Source organism: Lathyrus oleraceus, chromosome 7 (assembly GCF_024323335.1).
Source record: "Lathyrus oleraceus cultivar Zhongwan6 chromosome 7, CAAS_Psat_ZW6_1.0, whole genome shotgun sequence".
In the NCBI taxonomy this organism is placed as follows: domain Eukaryota; kingdom Viridiplantae; phylum Streptophyta; class Magnoliopsida; order Fabales; family Fabaceae; genus Lathyrus; species Lathyrus oleraceus.
This window is the reverse complement of record NC_066585.1, coordinates 156,851,487-156,875,693: the sequence shown is the minus strand read 5'-3', so window position 1 is coordinate 156,875,693 and position 24,207 is coordinate 156,851,487. Positions and strand designations below refer to the sequence as shown.

The following is a 24,207-nucleotide window of genomic DNA, read 5'->3' as shown; positions in this document are numbered from 1 at the left end:
TCGTGTCAGCCCAAAACGTTAATTTTCCAATTTCCGAGCTTTTTCACCGGGCTTGAGCTGCAGGGATGTTTTGGAGATTTCCACCTTCTGCCAAGGGATTTTCACTATATTAGGAAAGTTTCTACAAGATAAAAGGGCATCTTGGAATGAGGCAAATACACAATTATCAGACGATCAAGGATTACAGAGATCAAGGAATTTGGAGAACAGAAGGTTTTCATGAGAGGAAGCAATTGAAGATCCAAGTCATCAAATTACTTGTAATGTGTATTTTTATCTTGAGTTTGTTTTGAACAAAATGAGTAGCTAAACCTCCCGATGCTAGGGGGTGTCCCTGATTTAGAGTTATAATGACTATGAGTTTATGATTGCATTTATAATATTATTTTTACGATAATCTTTTGATGTGTTTAATGCTTTCTCTTTCGGACCAATCGGGATTGTTGTATGGTTATCAATAATTATGGACCGTAATTGATAAGGTTTTCATTAGATTACTCTGCAGTAGATATCACCTAGGACTAGGGATACCTTATATGAATCAGAGTATTCTTGATATAATAAAGCTTAATTTCACCCTAATTTCCTATGGACATAAAAATTAGGGTAGAATAATTAAAGGTTTTCTCATCAAGGACTTGGGAGAAAATACCCTTGAGAACTGGTAGTAATTGATATTTGTTGATGCAATAGTGACTCAGAGTTGTTACAGGATAAATCATACACCTTCTCTGGCATTGTTCCTCTTACCTTGCAAACTCTTATTTTTCATTATTATTTTCCTTTGCCTTTATTTTTATAATTTTGAAAGAACGACAACCACAGCAAATTCACCTTATTTACACCTCCTTCAAACTCGACCTCCATGGTTTCATATTCATGTTAAACATATCCAGATAAGCAACTGTAACAACACACACACCACTCAACTGTGCACCAATGAAATTAACCACACCACTACTCCTTTCCCGCTCCATCGTCGTCGTAGTAGTATTCTTATTCCTTATTACTTATTTCTCTTTTTGTTCTTTTGATATGTACTATTAAAAGATTATTCTTTAAGTTTTTTTGTTGTATTCGCCGTGAGGAAGAATTGAGAGAAGACGAGAGGGTTGAGAAGTTTATTTTTCCTTGTTATTACTGAAACATGAATGAACGTGAAAGATGTTTGTTTCTCTTTCTTTTTTTATTTTCCACATGACACCGTGCTATTCTTATATTTTATATTTCGAAAAAAAGAAGGCATGGTCGCCAAAGCCACCTCTTTCTGCCAGCATGATCTTTATTTTCTCATTTTTAATTTAGCATTTTCTTTTATTTTTTAATTAAGGTTAATTTTGATTATGGGATTTGGGCCCTTGGTCCCTTAATTCTTTATACACCTCTCTACTTGCATGTATCTCTTTTGGTTATGTTATTTTATTTTCTTATTATTATTTATTTTGATTAAGTATTTAAGTTAATAGTTAATTAATTAATTAATTACTTTCGATTCAGTTAACTAGGCCTTAAATGATTAATTTATTTTTAAGTGGATTTGTTTAATTTTTTGGATTAGTCTATTTCAATAATATTTGGTCAAGTAATTAGCATTTATCTCTCCCAAGTCCATATCCTCATATGTGAATAATCATGCTCAAAATTTTGCACAGTTTCAATTTCGTCGCATGATAGTTTAAGCTCATATTAATTTTGATCGGATTCTTACAGGGTGATTCCTACATGAATCTACTTTATGTTAGTTTAGAGATAAACTCAGTAGCTTTCAGTTTGTCTCAAGTCCCGTGGCTTTCTCTTGGGTCTTCTTACAATGAGCTTCGTGTGTTTACATTTACTTGTTTGATGCGCTTACATTTTAATTGCTTCATTATCTCCCAATTCGACAAATGTACCCCCAACTCCATGACACATAATAATTTTGTTGCTTTCCTTTTTATTATTTTGCAGTCTTAGTTTATTTCTAACTCAAGATTAAAATCAATGACTTTTCAAAAAGTACAAAAATAACATTGGATCCGACATCAAGTAGTTTTATCAAATTAAACCATTTCATAAAGAATTTTTTCACTAACTGTAGGTGTTTAATTGGCTGCATTATATGGTAAAACACTAGATGGTTACTAATGTCTTGACTGATGTCATGACATGTATGTGTGACTACATTGTAGTTACTGCAGGACTAGCTAACACAGGTTTTATTGAATGTCAAACTGGATGTTGTGACATTCATACCTGTCAACAGATACTAAGGAATAGAACAGCAGGTGTTCTGTTAGAACTTAGTATTTATTTCCAGTCTGGTTATCAAGGAAAGACCAGACCTGGCATAAGGCCTACTGACTGAATGTCAAACTGGATGTTATGACATTCATCATTGACAGCAGCTACTGAACATTAGACAGAGTGGTGTTCTGCTATACTTCAGCATGTAACTTAGTTTGTTCTTCAAGAGAATAACAGAACTAACTTAAGGCCAAATGTGTAAATGTTAAGTTGGACACTTTGACATTTATTAATGTAAGTTGTTACTGTAGGATGGTCATTTTGATCATGTACAGGTCAGCAAAATTGTACAGTCTGTTTTCTGAAAAAAACAGACTCAGCATATGGACCTTGATGTCAAGCTGAATGTCGTGACATTCATGCCTGACAGCATATGCTATATTGTAGGTTGTTCAGTTTTCTGTTTCAGCTTTTTCTCAGGCTATTCTTCAGGAAGTCAACAACTTAGAGAAAAACCAGGAAATCAACAATCAAGCTACATTCAGTGAACCTAACAAATAGCCTATTTGTTAGTAACCTAAATGTTGAATTTATGGGAACTCGCGTGACCTTAAATTCAGGAGAATACAGGTGCAAAAGCCCAGGGTACTGCAATATAAAAAGGAAGGCGTTCCTTCATTCAGTTTCAGGGATTTTGAGGCGTGAAGATTTTGTGTGTCCATCATACTTCACTGCTGTATTTTTGTGAGTCTTGTATTAGACGTATCTTGTAAGCCAAGTCATTATCAAGTAGATGATAGCTTTGGCATAGGGTGTTCATTGAGTTGTAAGTGTTGTGTCACTCAAAGCTTTTAAGCGTGAGTGCTGTGTATCTTGATTAAAGCTGTGAAGCACAATCAAGAGTTGTTTGAAGTGTGACTTCAACTTGTCTTTAATATTGTTTAAAGATAGTAATCACTGAGGTGATTGAGGGGGAGTGAGTAGGAACTCTGATCTTAGGTTAAGATTGAAATTGCATTGGGTAGGGATTAAGTGATAAGTTGTAAACGGGTGAGTTTAGCTTTGAATTGATACTACTAATAGTGGATTTCCTCCCTGGCTTGGTAGCCCCCAGATGTAGGTCATGTTGGACTGAACTGGGTGAACAATTACTTGTGTTATTTACTGCACTTACTGTTAAGTTCTGCATAATCCCTGTCTGTGCAGAATTGGATGTCATAACAACTAGTGTGACATCCAAAGTCTGATAACTAGAATTTCAATTGGCATCAGAGCAGGCACCCTGCCTGTGAATTTCTGGGTGAGATCTAGGGAAGTTACTTTCTAGTACCATGGACAAGGATTTAGGACACTCAAACAGACCACCCATGTTGGATGGCTCTAATTATGATGACTGGAAGCCTCGTATGATAGCCTTCTTAAGGTCTCTAGACAGCAAAGTCTGGAGAGCTGTCAACAAAGGATGGGAACATCCAATGAGGACAGGTGAAGATGGAGTCAGTGTGCAGATTCCTGAAGAAGAGTGGGACAAGGAGCAAGAGGCATTAGCTCTTGGAAATTCCAAGGCCTTGAATGCATTGTTCAATGGAATCAGCAAGAACATCTTCAGGCTGGTACACCACTGTGAACTAGCTAAGGAAGTTTGGGATACCCTCAAGGTAACTCATGAAGGTACTTCCAAGGTGAAGATGTCCAAACTTCAGATGCTGACCACCAAGTTTGAAAATCTGAGGATGAAAGAGGATGAGACTATTCATGACTTTCACATGAATATTCTTAAAATTGCAAACACCTCTGGTGGACTAGGTGAGAAAATGGCTGAAGAGAAACTTGTAAGAAAGATTCTCAGGTCCTTGCCTAAGAGATTTGCTATGAAGGTCACAGCCATAGAGGAGGCGCAGGACATCTGCAACATGAAGGTGGATGAACTCATTGGTTCCCTCCAAACCTTTGAAATGGGCTTGGGTGAGTATGTTGAGAAGAAGAACAAAAGCATAGCTTTTGTATCTAATGCTGAAGAGGAGTCAGAAGCAGGATATACTGGAGGTGATGAAAGTATATCAGAAGCCTTAGCCATGCTTGGGAGACAGTTCAACAAGTTCGTGAAGAAGATTGATCAAAGAGGTAGACCCAATGTCAAGAACATCCCGTCTGACATTAAGAAAAGATCAACTTCTGATGAGAAGTTCAATCACGGCAAGGGAATCCAGTGTCATGGTTGTGAAGGGTATGGACACGTCAGAGCTGAATGCCCTACTTACCTCAAATTGCAAAATAAGGGGTTAGCTATCACATGGTCTGAAGGAGACTCTGAAAGTGAATCTGAAGGAGAATCTGCCAAACATGTCACTGCACTAACCAGTGTTTGTGCCTCTGAAGATGACTCAAGTGCAGATGAACTGACCTTTGATGAACTTGCTGCAGCCTATAAGAAGTTGTGTTCCACCAGTGCAGAAGTGCGTGCACAAGGAGAAAAGCAAAAGAAACTCATCAAGGAACTGGAAGATGAGAGACAGATGCAACTGTCTGTCATAGAGGGTCTAAATGGTGAGATAACCCTGCTGACCTCCAAGCTGAATCAGATGACTAAATCCATCAGAATGATGAATAAGGGAACTGACACCTTGGAGGAGATTCTAAAGGTGGGACAGCAGTCTGGAACCAAATCTGGCCTTGGATTTGGGAAGAGATCCACAACTGAACACAAACGCCCAAAGGCTAAAGTTCAGAAGTTCAAGCGGAAGTCAAAGCCAATGTCTCAACATCGAGGAACTAGGATGAATGATCATCAGAAGAGGAAATACCAGGAGTGGAGGTGTCACCACTGTGGTAGGCTTGGTCATATAAAAGCCTTCTGCTACTGGATTCATGGTTTCCCTAACCAAGCCTTGCATGTTAAGCCTAAGCATAAAACACATAAGCGCTATGTTTCCATTAAGAAGCAACAATGGTATGCTAGGATAGCACACACTGCTCTAAGGGCTTCAACCAGAGAAGACTGGTACTTTGACAGTGGATGCTCAAGACACATGACTGGTATGGAAAATCTACTGGTAGATATTCAACCTCACACTACCAGCTATGTGACCTTTGGTGATGGTGCCAAAGGAAAAATAAAAGGTGTGGGCAAACTGGACTGTTCTGGAGTGCCAAAACTGAATAATGTGCTGTTAGTAAGAGGACTAACTGCAAACCTCATCAGCATAAGTCAGCTGTGTGATCAAGGGTTTCATGTTCAGTTTACTAAGGAGCTATGCATTGTGACAAATGGTGACAATCATGAAGTTATGAGAGGAACCAGGTCCAAAGATAACTGCTACCTGTGGGAACCTGAAGTCTCAAACTTTTCCACAACATGCTCCTCAGCCAAGGAAGAACAGGATGTGAAGTTGTGGCATAGACGTCTTGGACATCTCCACTTACGGGGAATGAAGAAGATAATATCCAAGGAAGCTGTCAGAGGAATTCCAAAGCTCCTGATTGATGAAGGAAGAGTCTGTGGAGAATGCCAGGTGGGCAAGCAAACCAAGATGTCACATCCGAAGCTGGGACATCCCACAACCTCCAGAGTTCTGGAACTGTTGCACATGGACCTAATGGGACCTATGCAGGTTGAAAGTCTTGGTGGGAAGAAATATGCATACGTGGTGGTGGATGACCATTCCAGATACACGTGGATAAGCTTCACCAGAGAGAAGTCAGATACATTTGATGTCTTCAAAGACCTGTGCATAAGACTTCAAAGGGAAAAGGACAGTTGTATGGTCCGGATTAGAAGTGATCATGGTACGGAGTTCAAGAATTCCAAGTTTGATGAGTTTTGCTCGTCTGAAGGAATAAGTCATGAGTTCTCCTCACCTATAACTCCTCAGCATAATGGAATAGTTGAAAGAAAAAATAGAACTATTCAAGAATCTGCCAGAGCAATGATTCATGCAAAGAAGCTCCCCATGCACTTCTGGGCTGAAGCAATGAACACCGCATGCTATGTTCACAACAGAGTCACCTTGAGAAAAGGAACCTCCTCCACTCTATATGAAATATGGAAAGGCAGAAAACCCACTGTGAAGTACTTTCATATCTTTGGAAGTAAATGCTACATTCTCACAGATCGTGAACAGAGAAGGAAGCTAGATCCCAAAAGTGATGAAGGTATATTTTTGGGATAATCCACGAACAGCAGAGCCTACAGAGTGTTCAACTACAGGACCAATGTCCTGATGGAATCCATAAATGTCATTGTGGACGATAAATAGGAAGGAACCGATGTCATGGAGGATGTTGAAACATTCCTTGACAGTTCAACTGACAGTCCAGTCAAGTCTGAAGAAGTACAGGAACCTCCTCCTGAATGTGAAGTAGATGCAACCACCAAAGTGCCATCTATCAGAATTCAGAAAGACCACCCTAAGGATCTTATCATAGGAGATCCCACCAGTGGTGTAACTACCAGGTCAAGAGGAATAAACTCAAATTCCTGCTTTGTATCCAAGGTTGAACCAAAGAATGTGAAGGAAGCCCTGACTGATGAATACTGGATCACTGCCATGCAAGAGGAACTTGAGCAGTTCAAAAGGAATAAAGTCTGGGAGCTAGTTCCAAGACCTGAAGGGACCAACATCATTGGTACCAAGTGGATCTACAAAAACAAATCTGATGAGAAAGGAGTAATTACTAGGAATAAAGCAAGACTAGTAGCTCAAGGATACACTCAAGTTGAAGGGGTAGATTTTGATGAGACATTTGCTCCTGTGGCTAGGCTTGAGTCCATCAGATTGCTGTTGGGGGTAGCATGCATCCTGAAGTTTAAGCTATTCCAAATGGATGTGAAGAGTGCATTCTTGAATGGCTACCTGAATGAGGAAGTCTATGTGGAACAACCTAAAGGGTTCTGTGATCCTAACCAACCTGAGCATGTATACAAGTTGAGGAAAGCCTTGTATGGGTTGAAACAAGCACCTAGAGCATGGTATGAAAGGTTAACCGAATTTCTGACCTCAAATGGATACAGAAAGGGTGGCATAGATAAAACCCTGTTTGTGAAGGATGAAGAAGGCAAAATCATGATAGCTCAAATCTATGTTGATGATATAGTCTTTGGTGGAATGTCAGAACAAATGGTACAAAAATTTGTTCACCAGATGCAGTCTGAGTTTGAAATGAGTCTGGTGGGAGAACTGACCTATTTCCTTGGAATGCAAGTTAACCAAATGGAGGACTCTATGTTTCTCTCCCAAAGCAAGTATGCCAAGAACATAGTTAAGAAGTTTGGTATGGATAATGCTAGGCACAAGAGGACTCCTGCTCCCACTCATCTGAAGTTGACCAAAGATGATGGAGGGCCTAGTGTTGATCAATGCCTGTATAGAAGCATGATAGGTAGTCTGCTGTACCTAACTGCAAGTAGACCTGACATTTCTTATGCAGTTGGAGTGTGTGCCAGATATCAAGCAGAGCCTAAGGTGAGCCACTTGAATCAAGTCAAACGGATTCTCAAGTACATCAATGGGACATGTGACTATGGGATGCTGTACTCACATGGGTCTGAGCCTGTCCTATCTGGGTATTGTGATGCAGACTGGGCTGGGAGTGTTGATGACAGAAAAAGCACATCAGGTGGATGCTTCTTCTTAGGAGACAACCTCATATCTTGGTTCAGCAAGAAGCAGAACTGTGTCTCTCTGTCCACTGCAGAGGCTGAATACATAGCAGCTGGAAGCAGTTGTTCTCAACTGGTTTGGATGAAACAGATGCCTACTGAGTACAATGTCACTCAAAATGTCATGACATTGTTCTGTGATAATCTCAGTGCCATCAATATCTCCAAGAATCCCATCCAACACAGCAGGACCAAACATATTGACATTAGGCACCACTTCATCAGAGATCTGGTGGAAGACAAGGTGATCACTTTGGAACATGTAGCCACGGATCTTCAACTGGCTGACATATTTACAAAGGCTCTGGATGCTACTCAGTTTGAAAACTTAAGGAGCAAACTGGGAATATGTCTCTCTGAGACCTTATAGCAACCACTGATGTTTGGGATAAATTGTTTAATATCTCTGCCTATTAAACAATTTGTACTAGGCTATGATTGGTCACCAGATCATAGCTATGCTACCTGCAACAAGGGTGGATACAAGAGGGTAAGGAGACACCCTACTGTGAGAAGGCCAATGTATCTGCAGGAGTTCAAGGATGTTGTTCATGCAGGAGTGGTTCTGGATGTCAGAAACAACATCATGGCATCTGATATGGTGGTACCTAATGTAAAGCAAAAGTGGGTGATTACTTGATCAAAGCTGTGAAGCAAGATCAAGTGGATGGTAACTTGGTTGAAACTGTGAAGTAAAACCAAGTCTGTAACTCTGTCGTTATTCTCTGGTTATGTTGTTGGCTTTGGCAACATTTTTGACAAAAAGGGGGAGTAACCCCTGAACAAACAGAGTGGGTGTCTCTACAACAGACACTCATGGGTCTCTACAACAGACTCTCAGGACGACAGATTCCTCCCCTGCAGCAATTGTGTGTGAAGTTTTATTTAACTTCTGTATGTGTGTGAGTGTGTTGCCACTCTGAGTGTATTAGCTAGTATTATTTCCTGCTAGGTGTGTGATTCCGCTGCTATGAACTCTGTTATGGGGATCAAAGTGTTTTAGCCAAAAATTTGCCAAAGGGGGAGTTTGTAGGTGTTTAATTGGCTGCATTATATGGTAAAACACTAGATGGTTACTAATGTCTTGACTGATGTCATGACATGTATGTGTGACTACATTGTAGTTACTGCAGGACTAGCTAACACATGTTTTATTGAATGTCAAACTGGATGCTGTGACATTCATACCTGTCAACAGATACTAAGGAATAGAACAGCAGGTGTTCTGTTAGAACTTAGTATTTATTTCCAGTCTGGTTATCAAGGAAAGACCAGACCTGGCATAAGGCCTACTGACTGAATGTCAAACTGGATGTTATGACATTCATCATTGACAGCAGCTACTGAACATTAGACAGAGTGGTGTTCTGCTATACTTCAGCATGTAACTTAGTTTGTTCTTCAAGAGAATAACAGAACTAACTTAAGGCCAAATGTGTAAATGTTAAGTTGGACACTTTGACATTTATTAATGTAAGTTGTTACTGTAGGATGGTCATTTTGATCATGTACAGGTCAGCAAAATTGTACAGTCTGTTTTCTGGAAAAACAGACTCAGCATATGGACCTTGATGTCAAGCTGAATGTCGTGACATTCATGCCTGACAGCATATGCTATATTGTAGGTTGTTCAGTTTTCTGTTTCAGCTTTTTCTCAGGCTATTCTTCAGGAAGTCAACAGCTTAGAGAAAAACCAGGAAATCAACAATCAAGCTACATTCAGTGAACCTAACAAATAGCCTATTTGTTAGTAACCTAAATGTTGAATTTATGGGAACTCGCGTGACCTTAAATTCAGGAGAATACAGGTGCAAAAGCCCAGGGTACTGCAATATAAAAGGAAGGCGTTCCTTCATTCAGTTTCAGGGATTTTGAGGCGTGAAGATTTTGTGTGTCCATCATACTTCACTGCTGTATTTTTGTGAGTCTTGTATTAGACGTATCTTGTAAGCCAAGTCATTATCAAGTAGATGATAGCTTTGGCATAGGGTGTTCATTGAGTTGTAAGTGTTGTGTCACTCAAAGCTTTTAAGCGTGAGTGCTGTGTATCTTGATTAAAGCTGTGAAGCACAATCAAGAGTTGTTTGAAGTGTGACTTCAACTTGTCTTTAATATTGTTTAAAGATAGTAATCACTGAGGTGATTGAGGGGGAGTGAGTAGGAACTCTGATCTTAGGTTAAGATTGAAATTGCATTGGGTAGGGATTAAGTGATAAGTTGTAAACGGGTGAGTTTAGCTTTGAATTGATACTACTAATAGTGGATTTCCTCCCTGGCTTGGTAGCCCCCAGATGTAGGTCATGTTGGACTGAACTGGGTGAACAATTACTTGTGTTATTTACTGCACTTACTGTTAAGTTCTGCATAATCCCTGTCTGTGCAGAATTGGATGTCATAACAACCAGTGTGACATCCAAAGTCTGATAACTAGAATTTCACTAACACGATAAACCATCAATCAACATCGAGTTTTCTTTTCTGTTTACTCGAAGCGTTTAAAAACTTTTTCACAATAAAACCTCAGATGAAAAAGGAAAGAGAGGCGCGCGCCTTACCACTCTTCGAATTAGCGAATCATTGGCGTTTGTCATATTGCTCTAATTTTTCGTTTTTCGATTAAAATACTATAATCAAACTTGGATAAAGAAATGGGTGGCGCATACCTTATTATCCCTCGAATAAGCAAGTGGGAGGCGCTCGTCTCACTACCGCAAATATTCGACTTCTACAAACAATTTCCAAATACTAAATTGGACTAAAAGGAATGGGAGGCGCACGCCTTACTACTTCTTGAATAAGAAAATTATTGGCGTTTGCCATATTGCTCGAATTTTCGTTGTCCTCCTAAAAAACATAAAACAAATCAAACTTATCTTTTCTCGTCGTTGTGCGATCGAAACCTTTTTCACAAACGAACATTGTTTAGTCCTTTCTAACGCGTATACAAACAAGCGCTTAAGTCTCCACCGCGAGCTTACAAGCCAATGTTTAACCGTTAAAACACGACATAAACATTCGTTCATTAAAATTAATCAACCAACACTCATTTGCTACCAAGAACTACGTAGCTTTGAGTTCTCTATCGCATATGGAGATACGTAGGAGCCAGATTCACATCTTGTCAAGCACTATAACAAAAAACACCAAAAATATCTTTTGTCTTTCCTAGAACTACGTCGCTTTGAATTCGTCATCGCACCTAAGGATATGTAAGAGAAAGATCCTCAATCTTGTCAAGCAGCTCATTAATAAAAAAAACTTTTTGTGATTTCATTTCTTTTTCTTTTTAATCTTTTTACCACTCGAAGAAAACAAATGACATAAGCTAACATTGAATCGCAAATTTAACTAAAAGGTTCCCGTTGTGATGACCACTTTTTCTTAAGGTTTTTATTGATATTTTCCCTTTCCTTCATTGGAATAAATAAAGTTCAGTGGTGACTTTGTTCGAATCATTTTTTCCGCGACCATAACAAAGGATCATATTTTTCGAGATGCGGCAACTAGTGACTCTGCTAGGGAATCTTGCTCCAAGCAAGAAAGAGTCAAGCCTAACTTAGTTTGATTTGCAATGAATGTTAATTGTTTCTATTTGTTTTCTTCTATTTTATTTTCTTTATCTCATTATGTTATTGTTATCCATGATATGATGTTGGTTCTCATGATACTATTGGGGGCTCTCTGATTATTGGTGCTTTATGGGATGAGCTTTGTACCTGGCTTTGAGAAAAACCTTATAAACGATAGTTGTGTAGTATTGAATCGAAGGGTCTACACCTTGTTGGAAAAATACAAAGAGTCCACCTAGAGGATATCTATTTGGAATTTTCACCATGATGTGGCTAGCCCACTATTGTGTTGAAATTCCAATTAAGGTCCATGACTCTAGGAACCTCTTGAACCAAAAACTAGTTCTCAGGATTGGAGTTTGTGTAGTATTAATCTGGGTGGTCTACACCTCTCTAAGGAAATACGAAGATCCCACCTAGAGTATATTTGTTTTGAGTTTTCATCGCGATATGGCCAACCCACTATAGCGAGAAAATTTTGAATATGATCCCTGACTCTAAGTCATTTCCTTGATAACTCAACCCTAGAACTATCCCCTGTGAGGGGCTGGGTAGAATATCTTAGAGCTATACGGTTGTTAGGATACTTCCTTGATAGGTTGTTATGTGGTTTCATTACTCATAGAGTCTTGGGTCCACATTTGATATTGCATTAAAAGCATGAATTACATGGCATTGCATTTTTGCATATTAAGAACAAAATTCATGCATTCAGATTTTATCAGCATGCATGCATATCATTTTCCAAAACAAATAAAAACTCATCAACCTTCCATAACCCGCAACTGATTTCCCCGACACCCATATCAGACTTGAAGCAGCTCTCAAAGGATCATGGAGCCGTTGGAGCAAAGCCATGTTGCACTAAGAGGAGATGTAGAATCGATGAAGAACAAGATAGATGAACTTGTGGAGGCCGTGATAGTTTTGGCAAAGAGAGGGGACAACATTCAATACACTGCAGTCACTGAGAATGTCATTCCACCTAAAGTAAATGATCCTTAGCTTGTGTGAATGCCAAATGAAAATTCTTCTATACAAGAACATCACACTGTCCAAGATGGGTATTCCTCATCTGATGTTGCTATGGAGTATCATAGCTTTGCATTTTCCGTGCCAAATTTCCAAGGGGCAGGCCTGATGATGAATAATGAACATCTGCAGGATGTGGAGATTGTTGAAAGATATCGTGTACTGGAGAAAAGACTTAAAGCCATAGAAGTACAAGGGGATAGTTATCTAAAACACCATTTGGTGATGTTTTTCCAAAAATTGACCTCTTATGCTCACGATGATAAGCTAATGATTCATTGTTTTCAAGACAGTTTGAGTAGGGCATCGTTGAGTTGGTACATGAAGTTAGAAAGGAGTCATATTCAGTCATGGTTGGACCTACCTAACACCTTTTTTAAGCATTACAAATACAATTTGGACATGACTCCCGATCACATGCAGTTGAGAAGTTTATCTCAGGAAATCAACAAATCTTTTAAAGGGTGTGCCCAAAGATGGGGAGAGTTACTAACTCACATTGAACCACCACTCTTAGAAAAAGAATTGGTTTACATATAGAGGGATACCTTGAAATTCCCTTACCTCAAACGGATGATAAGTAGTGCATCATCAGACTTCGCCAACTTGGTGTTAATTAGAGAACGCATCAAGAGCGGCCTCAAAGTGGAAGAATCCAAGACGCCTTGAATATCCAGGGAATTGAGAGTGAATCCCTTAGTGATTACCAAAAGGAAGATGAGGATAAAATTAATGCAATCTGGGAAACTTCACAAGCTTCATATCAGACACCATTCTCTCCACATGGTCAATATTCTACAAATTGAGGACCTCTTCCGTATCAGCAACAAATTCCACAGTAACAACCATACTAACGATAATACGCTATATGACGGCAACACCAACGCACTCAGAGGCCAAAGAGACAATTTGATCCTTTGTCAATTCCATACAGTCGCATAGTGCCATATTTGATCAACAATGGATTGGTAGAGCTAAAGGATCTTAATCCAGTGCCTCTTCCATACCCACCAGGCTTTGGCGCCAATGCTCGATGTGACTTCCATGCTGGTGCACTAGGACATTCAGCCGAGGATTGTAAAGCACTCAAAAGCAAGGTGCAAGATCTAATTGATTCCAAGATGATTTTGTTTACGCCTTAAGGCCTTCATATGAATATCAGTTCTCCACCTAGTCATGTGGGTCCATCAGTCCATACTGTCGCAACCCGAAAAATACGGTAGGCGAAAAAACAACCGGCGAGAAAGAAAAGACAGAAGAGTCGCCACCGTGCGTTATTTATCCCAAAGGAGGGAAAGGAAACGCTCGAAGTAAACCTGGAGAAAGGAAAAGACAAGGTCTCGCAACCAAATCTTGGGTTCGGGAGTCGATTATGCGAAGGGAAGGTATTAGCACCCCTACGCATCCGTAGTACTCTACGGGATCCACTCTTGTTTTTTCTTGTCTAATGGGTGTATGTTTATCTAATGTACTATTTACTAAAAGGGTCAAGAGAAAAATGACTCGCACAGATATCGCATCCATTGCATACGTATCTCATCTGGAATGAGAATCAGAGTCTTCGTAGCTCGGCTACCTATGGGTTAAAGAGGAGTGTTCTCGCTAAGACGTCGCGTCTTATGCCTACGTATCTCATCGGGAATGAGAATCAGAGCAAAACGTAGTTCAGCTAACTACGGGAACAAAGGTCTCGATTGCAACTAGGGCAAGAGAAGGGGAAGGTCTCGATCGCAACGAGGGCGAGAGAAAGGATCGCAACGAGGGCGAAGGCAAACAAGGATTAGTTGTTAGTCGTTAGTCAAACTCGGCAAGACATCGCATCTTGTGCCTACGTATCTCATCTGAACATGAGAATCAGAGTTGCCGTAGTTCGGCTACACGCACACAAACAAACACAGGCAAAGGCAAACATGGGGCCTGACTGCCAATCACTGGACTTACATCAGCATCCGAACCAAACACACACAAAAGGGGCAAACGTGGAGCCCGACTGCCAATCACTGGACTTACATCAGCATCCGAACCAAACACACACAAAGGGGCAAACGTGGAGCCCGACTGCCAATCACTGGACTTACATCAGCATCCGAACCAAACACACACAAAGGGGCAAACGTGGAGCCCGACTGCCAATCACTGGACTTACATCAGAATCCGAACCCAACAAACACAAAGGGGGCAAACGTGGAGCCCGACTGCCAATCACTGGACTTACATCAGCATCCGAACCAAACACACACAAAGGGGCAAACGTGGAGCCCGACTGCCAATCACTGGACTTACATCAGCATCCGAACCCAACAAACACAAAGGGGGCAAACGTGGAGCCCGACTGCCAATCACTGGACTTACATCAGCATCCGAACCAAACACACACAAAGGGGCAAACGTGGAGCCCGACTGCCAATCACTGGACTTACATCAGCATCCGAACCAAACACACACAAAGGGGCAAACGTGGAGCCCGACTGCCAATCACTGGACTTACATCAGCTTCCAAGCACACAACAACCAAACAAGTTAATAGGGAGTCGGGAACTCGAGCCTATAACTGTGAAGCACACACAAAAAGAAAAAAGAAAGGTGCCCGGAGTGGTCTCGCACGACCACCTGCCTACATACCTCGTCTGGAACAAGGATCAGGGCGATGTAGTTCCCCTACATAGGGGTTGCCATCTGAACATGGACTTACAAAGGAGGACACCAGTTGTGTCAAAGGAGAGTGGGCAACGTGTTCACGTCCTAGCAGTAGGTGTCGCAGCTTGCTGAATCGAGTCTTAGGCAGTTACCTCTTTGCAATAGGATGGATTACATGCCACAAGATCGGAGACGCACGAAAGGTCTAGAAGAAATGGGGAAGCTCTGCCCTAGAGTTGTCATGCAATATGTACTTAAGTGTTTAGGATTTACAAATGGGAATATCTACCTAATGTTAGCATGCAAAGAATATGGGAATTCTACCTATGTCATCATACAAAAGGATATGGGAATCCTACCTATGCTATCATACAAAGGGTTCTATCTAATGGGTGCTACCTAATCGGAACAAGAATCGACGAATGGAGCAAGGAGAAGTGTTAGGGATAAGGGTAGACGGCGATGCATGAAGCAATCAACTTACAAGGTTGATGGCGATGCGTAAAGCAATCGACTTACAAAAGGGTGGATGAATACGTGCTGGTTCTGTTAGGTTTTGAAAAATGATTACTCGACGTTGGATCGAGGTTTTGATCTTGTTTTGAAATGGTTATCGAATGTTCATTTTAATTCTTGTATTAACAGATGAATAAAGAATGAAAGAATATTATACATTTCATGGGAGAGGGATACATTTGTTATGAATGGGGGTTGTCATGGCAATCAAAACAATATAAATATATGCCTCATACATCATACAAGTAGGCCACAGTTGATCAAACAAGTAAGGTATAAACAAATATATAATCGAATCAAATAATCAAAGAATGGAATAATAAAGCATTAAACAATGTATGAGTGTAAGTGCAAAGAAACCGGCTCATTGTAAGAAAGCCCAAGAGTAAGCTATGTGAGGTTGATGGCGATGCTTAAAAAGCAATCGACTTACAAGGGCGTAAAATGGGCTCGATATTAAATCGAGGAAAGTATGATTTTTTTATAGTTTTAAAAATGGTTTTTGAACTATGCATTTACTAACAAATGAAATTATAATAGACATAAAAAGATATTAACAAAATACTGAAAGAATAAAAAAGGCTAAAAGAAAAATAATATAACTAAGAGAAATAAAAATGCCAAAAAAAGGTCACACATGGGTGTTGAACCCACCCCACTCAAGAACATGCACACTGCCTTTCTCCACCAGACCACTCAAGGTTAGTTATCATTTTAACAAACACTTGGGAATATAAACAGAACTAGTTAGAGATAGTTTAGAAAACAAATCAATTAAAAATGGGATAGGCTAATGTTACTGGACAACCTAAGTGAATGATGGAGGGATATAAAACAGAAACGTAGCCTTGGTTTTATGGGGTAGAATACTAAATAACAATAATATACACTATGTAATAAAAAGGAAAAAAGAAAATATTAAACATATTAAAATTTTTATGGTTTTTTTATTCATCTCTGTTTTAAAAAGAAAATTAATTAAAAAAGAAAAAAAAGAAAAGAAATGAAGACGAAGAACAAGCCCCTCGTTCTCCTTTCTCTTCCAAACGTGTACCGCTCTCGACCTCTCAAGCCTTTCTCTCGGAGTTTTTTCTTTCTACCTCAAAAACGCTCATCAACGAACCCTCTCACGCTTTCAAACTCAAAGAAACAAATCTCCCTCAACTCTCACGATATTTTCAATCAACAAGCATATGAAAAGGATAAAGAGAAAGAAAGAGAGGTCCTTACAAAGTGTCACTGCGGTGGTGGTGAAGGATGCGAAGAAGCTGGCCTCCAGGTAATTGATTTCGGGATTTTAGGGTTTTTTCCTCCGATTTTCGCCTCCAGGTCTCTGTTGTTCTCTAGGGTTTTCTTTCTTACTGATTCCTCCCTTTTTATAATCCCATTGCTAGGGTTTGGATGAGCTCAAAAGAGTATGGAATTGGAAGTGCTTTCTTTTTTGTGCTGCTCTGTTGTCTATCCCATTTTGGTGTTTGCTCTGAAAAAGGTAACATGTACCTTGTACTTCTTCTGTGAAAATGTTTCATTTTGTTGCTTGTGAATTTTTACCATCCTACTGAGTTGTTGTGATTTTACTGCAGTGAATTTTCTTGCAACTTTGAGGCTTCTGTTAACAACACTCAACCTTGCAAGAGTAGCTTGAAAACTTCACTATTGGTAAGAAACAAATTCACCACTGTAACTCGCTTGAATATATGTTTTTTTTTTGGAATTGGACTGATTTTGGTGTGTTGTTGCATGCTGCAGGACATGGTTGTTAGTGATTGGTTGGAACCTAAATAATAGGGATCCGGTGTTGTTATTTGGAAATGGATTGGCCTTTGTTATGAGACCTTGCAGGCTGGCTGAATGGCTTTTGTCATCAAGAGGAATGGACTTGAGCTGCTTTGGATTGCCACTCACATGTAATTTTGCAAGTTGTTATGGCACAAGGCTGAAACAAATGGAGCTGCTTGGACTGTGGGGCTGTCATTCTATGTTATGTTATGATATATGTAGATATAAGAGGATAGAGATCAAGAGTAAGATAGACTCGGTAGGAAAATTGGGGGCGAGAAACAAGCCTCTCAATGTTTGGATTATCATTGCATTTTCTTCTCGGTATGGATTATCGCCCTCATTGATTATCCTATCACCACCAACACATATAATTCCATCAGGGCAAGTGCTGATGTCTACAGTGGATGCAAGATTTCTAGCATGACCAGCAGATGTTGTTTTGACCACCTCCAATCTAAACCCAGCAAGCCTAAAAATTGGCTCCACGGTATCATGGAAAACTTTACTTGAACGACCTCTGCCTGAGCGTGGATTCAAAATTACAAGCATCTTGGGTGGAGTTTTGCATCTGAAGAGCAATTCAGGAGGGGTATCGGTTTGAAACAATTCCGAGGACGCTTGCTTCTTGGAAGACACTAAAGGGTGAGGAAGACAGTTAATGAAACAGTGTTGATCAGCAAAACCACCAACCCACTGAATTGCCTCTTCTATTGTAGTAGCCACAAAACGGAAGTCCTTGCGACTCCTTCGAGATTTAATAAAACAAGAAAGACCACATGAAGCCTTTTTCATTGGATACGAGTGCACTGTGAAATGTTTAAGACCAGCATGATAAGAAACCGAGATGACATCGTCAAGGTGCAGCACATGAGATCCCCAAAGTAAAGCTTTGCTTGTTAGTTTGGCATCCACAGAGGCTTGGTTGGTAGTGTCAAAAGAAGTTTGTTGAGCATCACTTTTATTGTTATTTACAGAAATCTTCCTCTTATCCAAAACCAATTTTCCAGAGGATACCACATACCCTAACAAATCAGACTTCTCATCTCCTGTTCATGCTCCGCAATAGTGTGTTCCCGTTTGTTGATCTCAGATTTCAAGTGCTCCATCTCAACATTCATCTCTCCAATGGTTTGTTTTAGACTGTCTCTTTGTTGCAGTAATAAATGTTGTCTAACAGTTTTGATTTCTGGTGATGCAGCAATAGCTCAGGTCCCTTGAACCTTGATCCAATGGTTCAGGTGCTGCACTATGGAGACTTTGCGTATTGCTTCTGTTATATCCTGGTTTTGACTTGGCTGCTTCTTTTGGGCTCAAAGTTATTGTTAAAGATCTCCCGTTAACAGTAACAGTTTTATTAAGCACAAGGGCAGTATATCGATCCCCACTCCATTTCACAATGTCAACATTTTTAAAGTGAACGTCACCATTAATCATAATGTCAAAGACCCTTTGACCTTTGGAAGACACTGAATTATCAATCTCAGCAAAATGTAACCAAACAGAATAGTTTTTGTTGATTGGCTTCCGTTGTTGCAGGATTTATGGTCATGTTGGGCATGTCATGCAGCCAATGATTTCAAATATGTGGCGTACGACATCAAGGTTTGGTTTCAACTTCAACATTTGACGTTGGCTTACTCACTCAATTAAACCAGGTGTAGAGCGCCCAATGGATAGCCCGTTGAATTTCCATTATAGGCCTGTTGCAGGATTTGGCGTAAGCTACTGCCATGTTTCATATGTTACTTCATGCAGGTAATACAGGGCCTTCCCAGGTGTGTATTTTGGATAATGATGTTGTGGCTCACTTGTGATCTTGGTACTGTCGATGTCTCCACGTGATAATTTATCTTGTTGGGTTTCTGTGGTGACTTGAAATTCTTGTTGGTCTGGCTTGCAACAGCTTCACTTCCCTCTGGTTGACTGTAGTCCCTGCGGCTAGTGTTCTTATCGGGTTCTCTGACCATATGTTGACTAGTACTTGCATGATCATTGCCCATATTTTCTGCTTTTGACAATGGCGGTTTTTTTTATTGATAGGTGTAACTCTTTCAGGACCACCATTTTCTCGCAATTTTGCTTTGGGAATACTCTCGTTACACTTTGCCTGGTCAACTTTACACTTGGATGATTCCTGGCAAGAACTGACTCCATTGTTTAACCTTCCATCGTCCATCACATCCCCTGGATCGCCGACCTGAACCTGAAAAACACTCTTAGGCAGACCAGCAGGGTCCAGTTCAAATGATCCTTTTGGAACATCTTTCCTCTCATCACCAGACATCATAAATGAAGGAACTCGGTGTGAAAACCTATACAACTCATTAGGTGGAACACAAAATAATCCAACTTCATTCTGCACAGTTTGCTGAAAGAGACAAACAGACCCTTTCACTTTGCTCAGATAAGTAACTTTAACACCATCTTTCTCATCAAAATCAGAAAGGACTTTGACAAATTCAAATTGATATTCTGCATTCTTTTCAGGTTTAGAAGCCCATCCTGTATCCCAATGTCTGAAAATTGCCCAAGTTTCTCCCTTCATGGGATATACCAGATAAGAACCTCTAGCACTCCCTTTTACACAATGCACTTTGTGAGAGAACATATCAATATCCTTGGTTATCTGAGTACTTCCAAGTTTGTACTTACCGCATGCAATAGGCAAATCTGCATCATGCCATTCAATCTCATCTTTTAGATTTGGATTTGGTTCCAGCCAAGTATATTCCAGTTTAAAAGGTGAGTGCACCTTCTTGACGCGAGCATAGAATCTTGGCCTAGAATCAGTATCATCATAAATAACCCAGTATTGATCAGCAGCAAAACGATCCTTTATCCTAACCTTATCAAAATCAACTGAATTCTGGATCAGGACAGAATGTAATATTGGGATTGGATGTCTCCTTTCTTTTTGGATTCAATTGCTCAACTTTCACCTTTTTCCTCAGATCTGTCTTTTTTTTCAGGTTGGCCATTTGTTTTTTGTAGGCTGTTGTTTAGCATTGACACATGTAAGAATCAATAACTTTTTGACAGGATTTGTGATGAATTGTTGCAAACATGTTGTGGTCTGCAGGTTTCATTGATCCATTATTACGCTGCTTTGGTTTTCTCCTCATGGTTGCAGCAAGACAAACCACTCTTCAATCTGGTTTTATACTGCTGTTGGCACGTTCATGATCGACCTGGCATTGCAGACCTTGGAATAATGTTGCTGACCTGTGATGCCTTGCACATTTAAGGTCATGTTGGTATGTATCTCATGGAAGAAAAAAGATGTCCTTTCATAGCAGGTTCTGGTTTGGTCATTGACAGCACTTGTGGTTTTAATTCAAGGCATGCTGGAAAAATTTCAAGGCTTGACTTTTATGTTGCTGGAACTTTGTTTGTGCAGGTTGGGTATTACAGCAGTTGGTGCAGCAAGGCAAATGCAGTAGGAGGCAAGAAACTTCAAAGTTTAAGGCATGACCAAGTTGGCATTAAAGTGAAGAAACCAAATCCACAAGGTAAAGTCAAGGCCAACATGGACATGAAGCAAGGGATGAGGATTAGGGTCATGACGGAAGACTTAGGATTTTAGGATACAAAGAGGTTGCGTTGACTTTGGTCAAGGTTGACCAAAAAGTCAACTGTTGACCAAAGTCAACAACTGATCAAAAATGCAATTTTTTGTATTTTCTTGTGTAAATGGATAATGAAACAATGGTTAGGATGGAATTGAGGTTTAATGGATTTGGGTTGACTTCGGTCAAAGTTGACCAAAAAGTCAACTGTTGACCAAAGTCAACAATTGGTCAAAGTGTCAATTTTTGTGTATTTTTGTATGGAATCAAATGTAATGAAATAAAATTGAAATGGATTAACAAAAATGGTTTGAAGTTGGTTTCACAATTGGTTTAATCATAACTTGAATGTTTGACTCTTGAAAAGAAAATAACTTGACTGATAATGTGTATGAACAGAACCATGAAATAAGACCATAAGGTTAGGGTTTTGACATAGTATCCATGAACCAATAACATGACTGGCAAGTGGCTAGAAACACAAGAAACTTGGTTGTTCAGATGACCCAGACCATAGATATATCCACAACCACAACACCATGACTTTGGATCAAAAGCAAACCTCATGTAAAACCAAAGTCAGGTTAGGCCAAGCATGCCAAACAAACATAAAAAATTCAGGAGCAAAATCGGGGTATGACAGTTGCCCCTATTTAACCGTCTTCAACTAGAGAATGTGAAGCAAGACGTTCTTCACATGATCATTGTGGGAGATGGTTAAATACTAAGACCCGGATTTTGATCCTGAATCCTTATGAAATAATTAACCATTCCTGTCAGAATCGACAAAGAAGCAATCCCGAAAGAAGAATCCGTCTGGTACGGTGAAAATCGGCCTGAATACCGAAACAGAAAGTTGACCTGGGCACCAAAATAAATGGTAACACAGGAATACCCATGGCCTGAACGCCGCACTAAACATCGGAATATGATAGTATCAATGTTGGTTTGATCACCGAAAATCTGGTCTGAACACCACTTTGATCTGGATATCGGAAAAACTGGCCTGAATGCCACTTCGGTCTGGATACCGGGAAAACTGGCCTGAATGCCACAAGTTCTTCGTCCTGACTGTTGAGAACTTCCTCGATCTGGAAATCGGAAACTGGCTTGAATGCCACTTCGGTCTGGATACCGGGAAAACTGGCCTGAATGCCACTTCGGTCTGGATACCGGGAACTGGCCTGGACGCCACTTCGGTCTGGATACTGGGAAAACTGGTCTGAACACCACAAGTTCTTCGTCCTGATTGTTGAGAACTTCTTCGATCTGGAAATCGGAAACTGGCCTGAATGCCACTTCGGTCTGGATACCGGGAACACTGGCCTGAATGCCACAAGTTCTTCGTCCTGACTGTTGAGAACTTCTTCGATCTGGAAATCGGAAACTGGCTTGAATGCCACTTCGGTCTGGATACCGGGAAAACTGGCCTGAATGCCACTTCGGTCTGGATACCGGGAACTGGCCTGGACGCCACTTCGGTCTGGATACCGGGAAAACTGGTCTGAACACCACAAGTTCTTCGTCCTGATTGTTGAGAACTTCTTCGATCTGGAAATCGGAAACTGGCCTGAATGCCACTTCGGTCTGGATACCGGGAAAACTGGCCTGAATGCCACTTCGGTCTGGATACCGGGAACTGGCCTGGACGCCACTTCGGTCTGGATACCGGGAAAACTGGTCTGAACACCACAAGTTCTTCGTCCTGATTGTTGAGAACTTCTTCGATCTGGAAATCGGAAACTGGCCTGAATGCCACTTCGGTCTGGATACCGGGAAAACTGGCCTGAATGCCACTTCGGTCTGGATACCTGAAAAACTGGCCTGAATGCCACTTCGGTCTGGATACCGGGAACTGGCCTGAACACCACAAGTTCTTCGTCCTGATTGTTGAGAACTTCTTCGATCTGGAAATCGGAAACTGGCCTGAATGCCACTTCGGTCTGGATACCGGGAAAACTTCTTCATGTCTATCATCATCGGCGAAGATAACAAAACAGTGATACGTGAGCCGGCACGCATGCCAAAGACCTATGCTGGGGATAACAATCGAAAGATTGACCAAAGAGTGCATGAGATATATTATCTATAGCCGTCAAAACGAAGATAATACACTCGCATGAAAGATTATCCATAACCGGGTTGTAGGTTGTTAAATGAATAATCGACCGAAAAGAAAAGTATCAGGGTACCAGGACTAGGCATGCAAAAGATGACCAATCAAAAGAGGATAAAGTTGCTAACTCGGAGCAAATACCCAAAAGAAAGGGGAAGACCCACTGGGGACAAAACTGCTTGATCAAGGCAAGTATCCATAGGGGAAAAGAGTATCAATACCGCAAGCTGGATACTGATAACTGCAAAGAGGGGATTACATCTACCGGTTTGTAGACAGAAAACCACGGAAAAGTAACCAGTCATCGATAGGATGAGCACACAGGGTTAACTCCACCAAGGGGATCAAAGTGGGATTTTACAACTACCAGCTAGTAGGTAGAAAACCACAAAGATAGGACTTACAACTACCGGTTTGTAGGTAGAAGCCAACAAACAGCATGAACCACAAAGGTTACCTCTGCTAGGGGGTGAAAGTGGGATTTTAAAACTACCAGCCAGTAGGTAGAAAACCACAGAAATAGGACTTACCACTACCGGTTTGTAGGTAGAAGCCCAAAAATTCCGCTGAGGATTAGATGAATGAGTGCCGATTAGTGAGCGACTATTCATTTATGCCCCAGGGAAGCACGGGAGACAGCCAACAGGAAGCCAATTTAGGATCGATCCAAAAAGGCAGACTGAAACAGGACTCATCCTAATGAGGAAAGAACTCAATAGGGAAAACTCATCCCATTAGGGAGGGAACGGAAGCAACCGTCATCCACGAGGATGTATCTCGGTGGGGAGCGCAGAAGGAAATGGTAGACACTTTCTGCTTAAGGGGTAGACTCTACATGGAGAGATCAGACACACCCACTTCTGCTAAGGGAATGGACCCAAGCTTGCAAGATGCTGCCAACTTCGGGGAGTAACACTGCTGGGGATACCCACTCAACTAAGGAGTCACTTGTTGGGAAAACACCAACTTCTCAACCATGCTGATGAACCCAATTCTGAAGCCGATCCAATGGCGCGATGCTAAACTCTTTCCAACAACCCAAACTCGGTTGGTCACCACGGCCTAGGGCTAATGGATATGTTTGCAATGTTGATGCATGATTTTTTT

At 40.6% G+C, this 24,207-nt stretch overlaps 1 protein-coding gene across 1 annotated transcript; it reads right to left on the bottom strand.

The window, feature by feature from the left end:
* Positions 1–17,622: 17,622 nt before the first annotated feature.
* Positions 17,623–18,852, bottom strand: LOC127102569 (sphingoid long-chain bases kinase 1). The gene is made up of 2 exons (XM_051039923.1): positions 18,639–18,852; positions 17,623–18,464 (listed from the first exon to the last, which is right to left on the bottom strand). The coding sequence occupies exons 1-2, from the start codon at positions 18,850–18,852 to the stop codon at positions 17,623–17,625; spliced, it is 1,056 nt and encodes a 351-aa protein (XP_050895880.1).
* Positions 18,853–24,207: the final 5,355 nt, after the last annotated feature.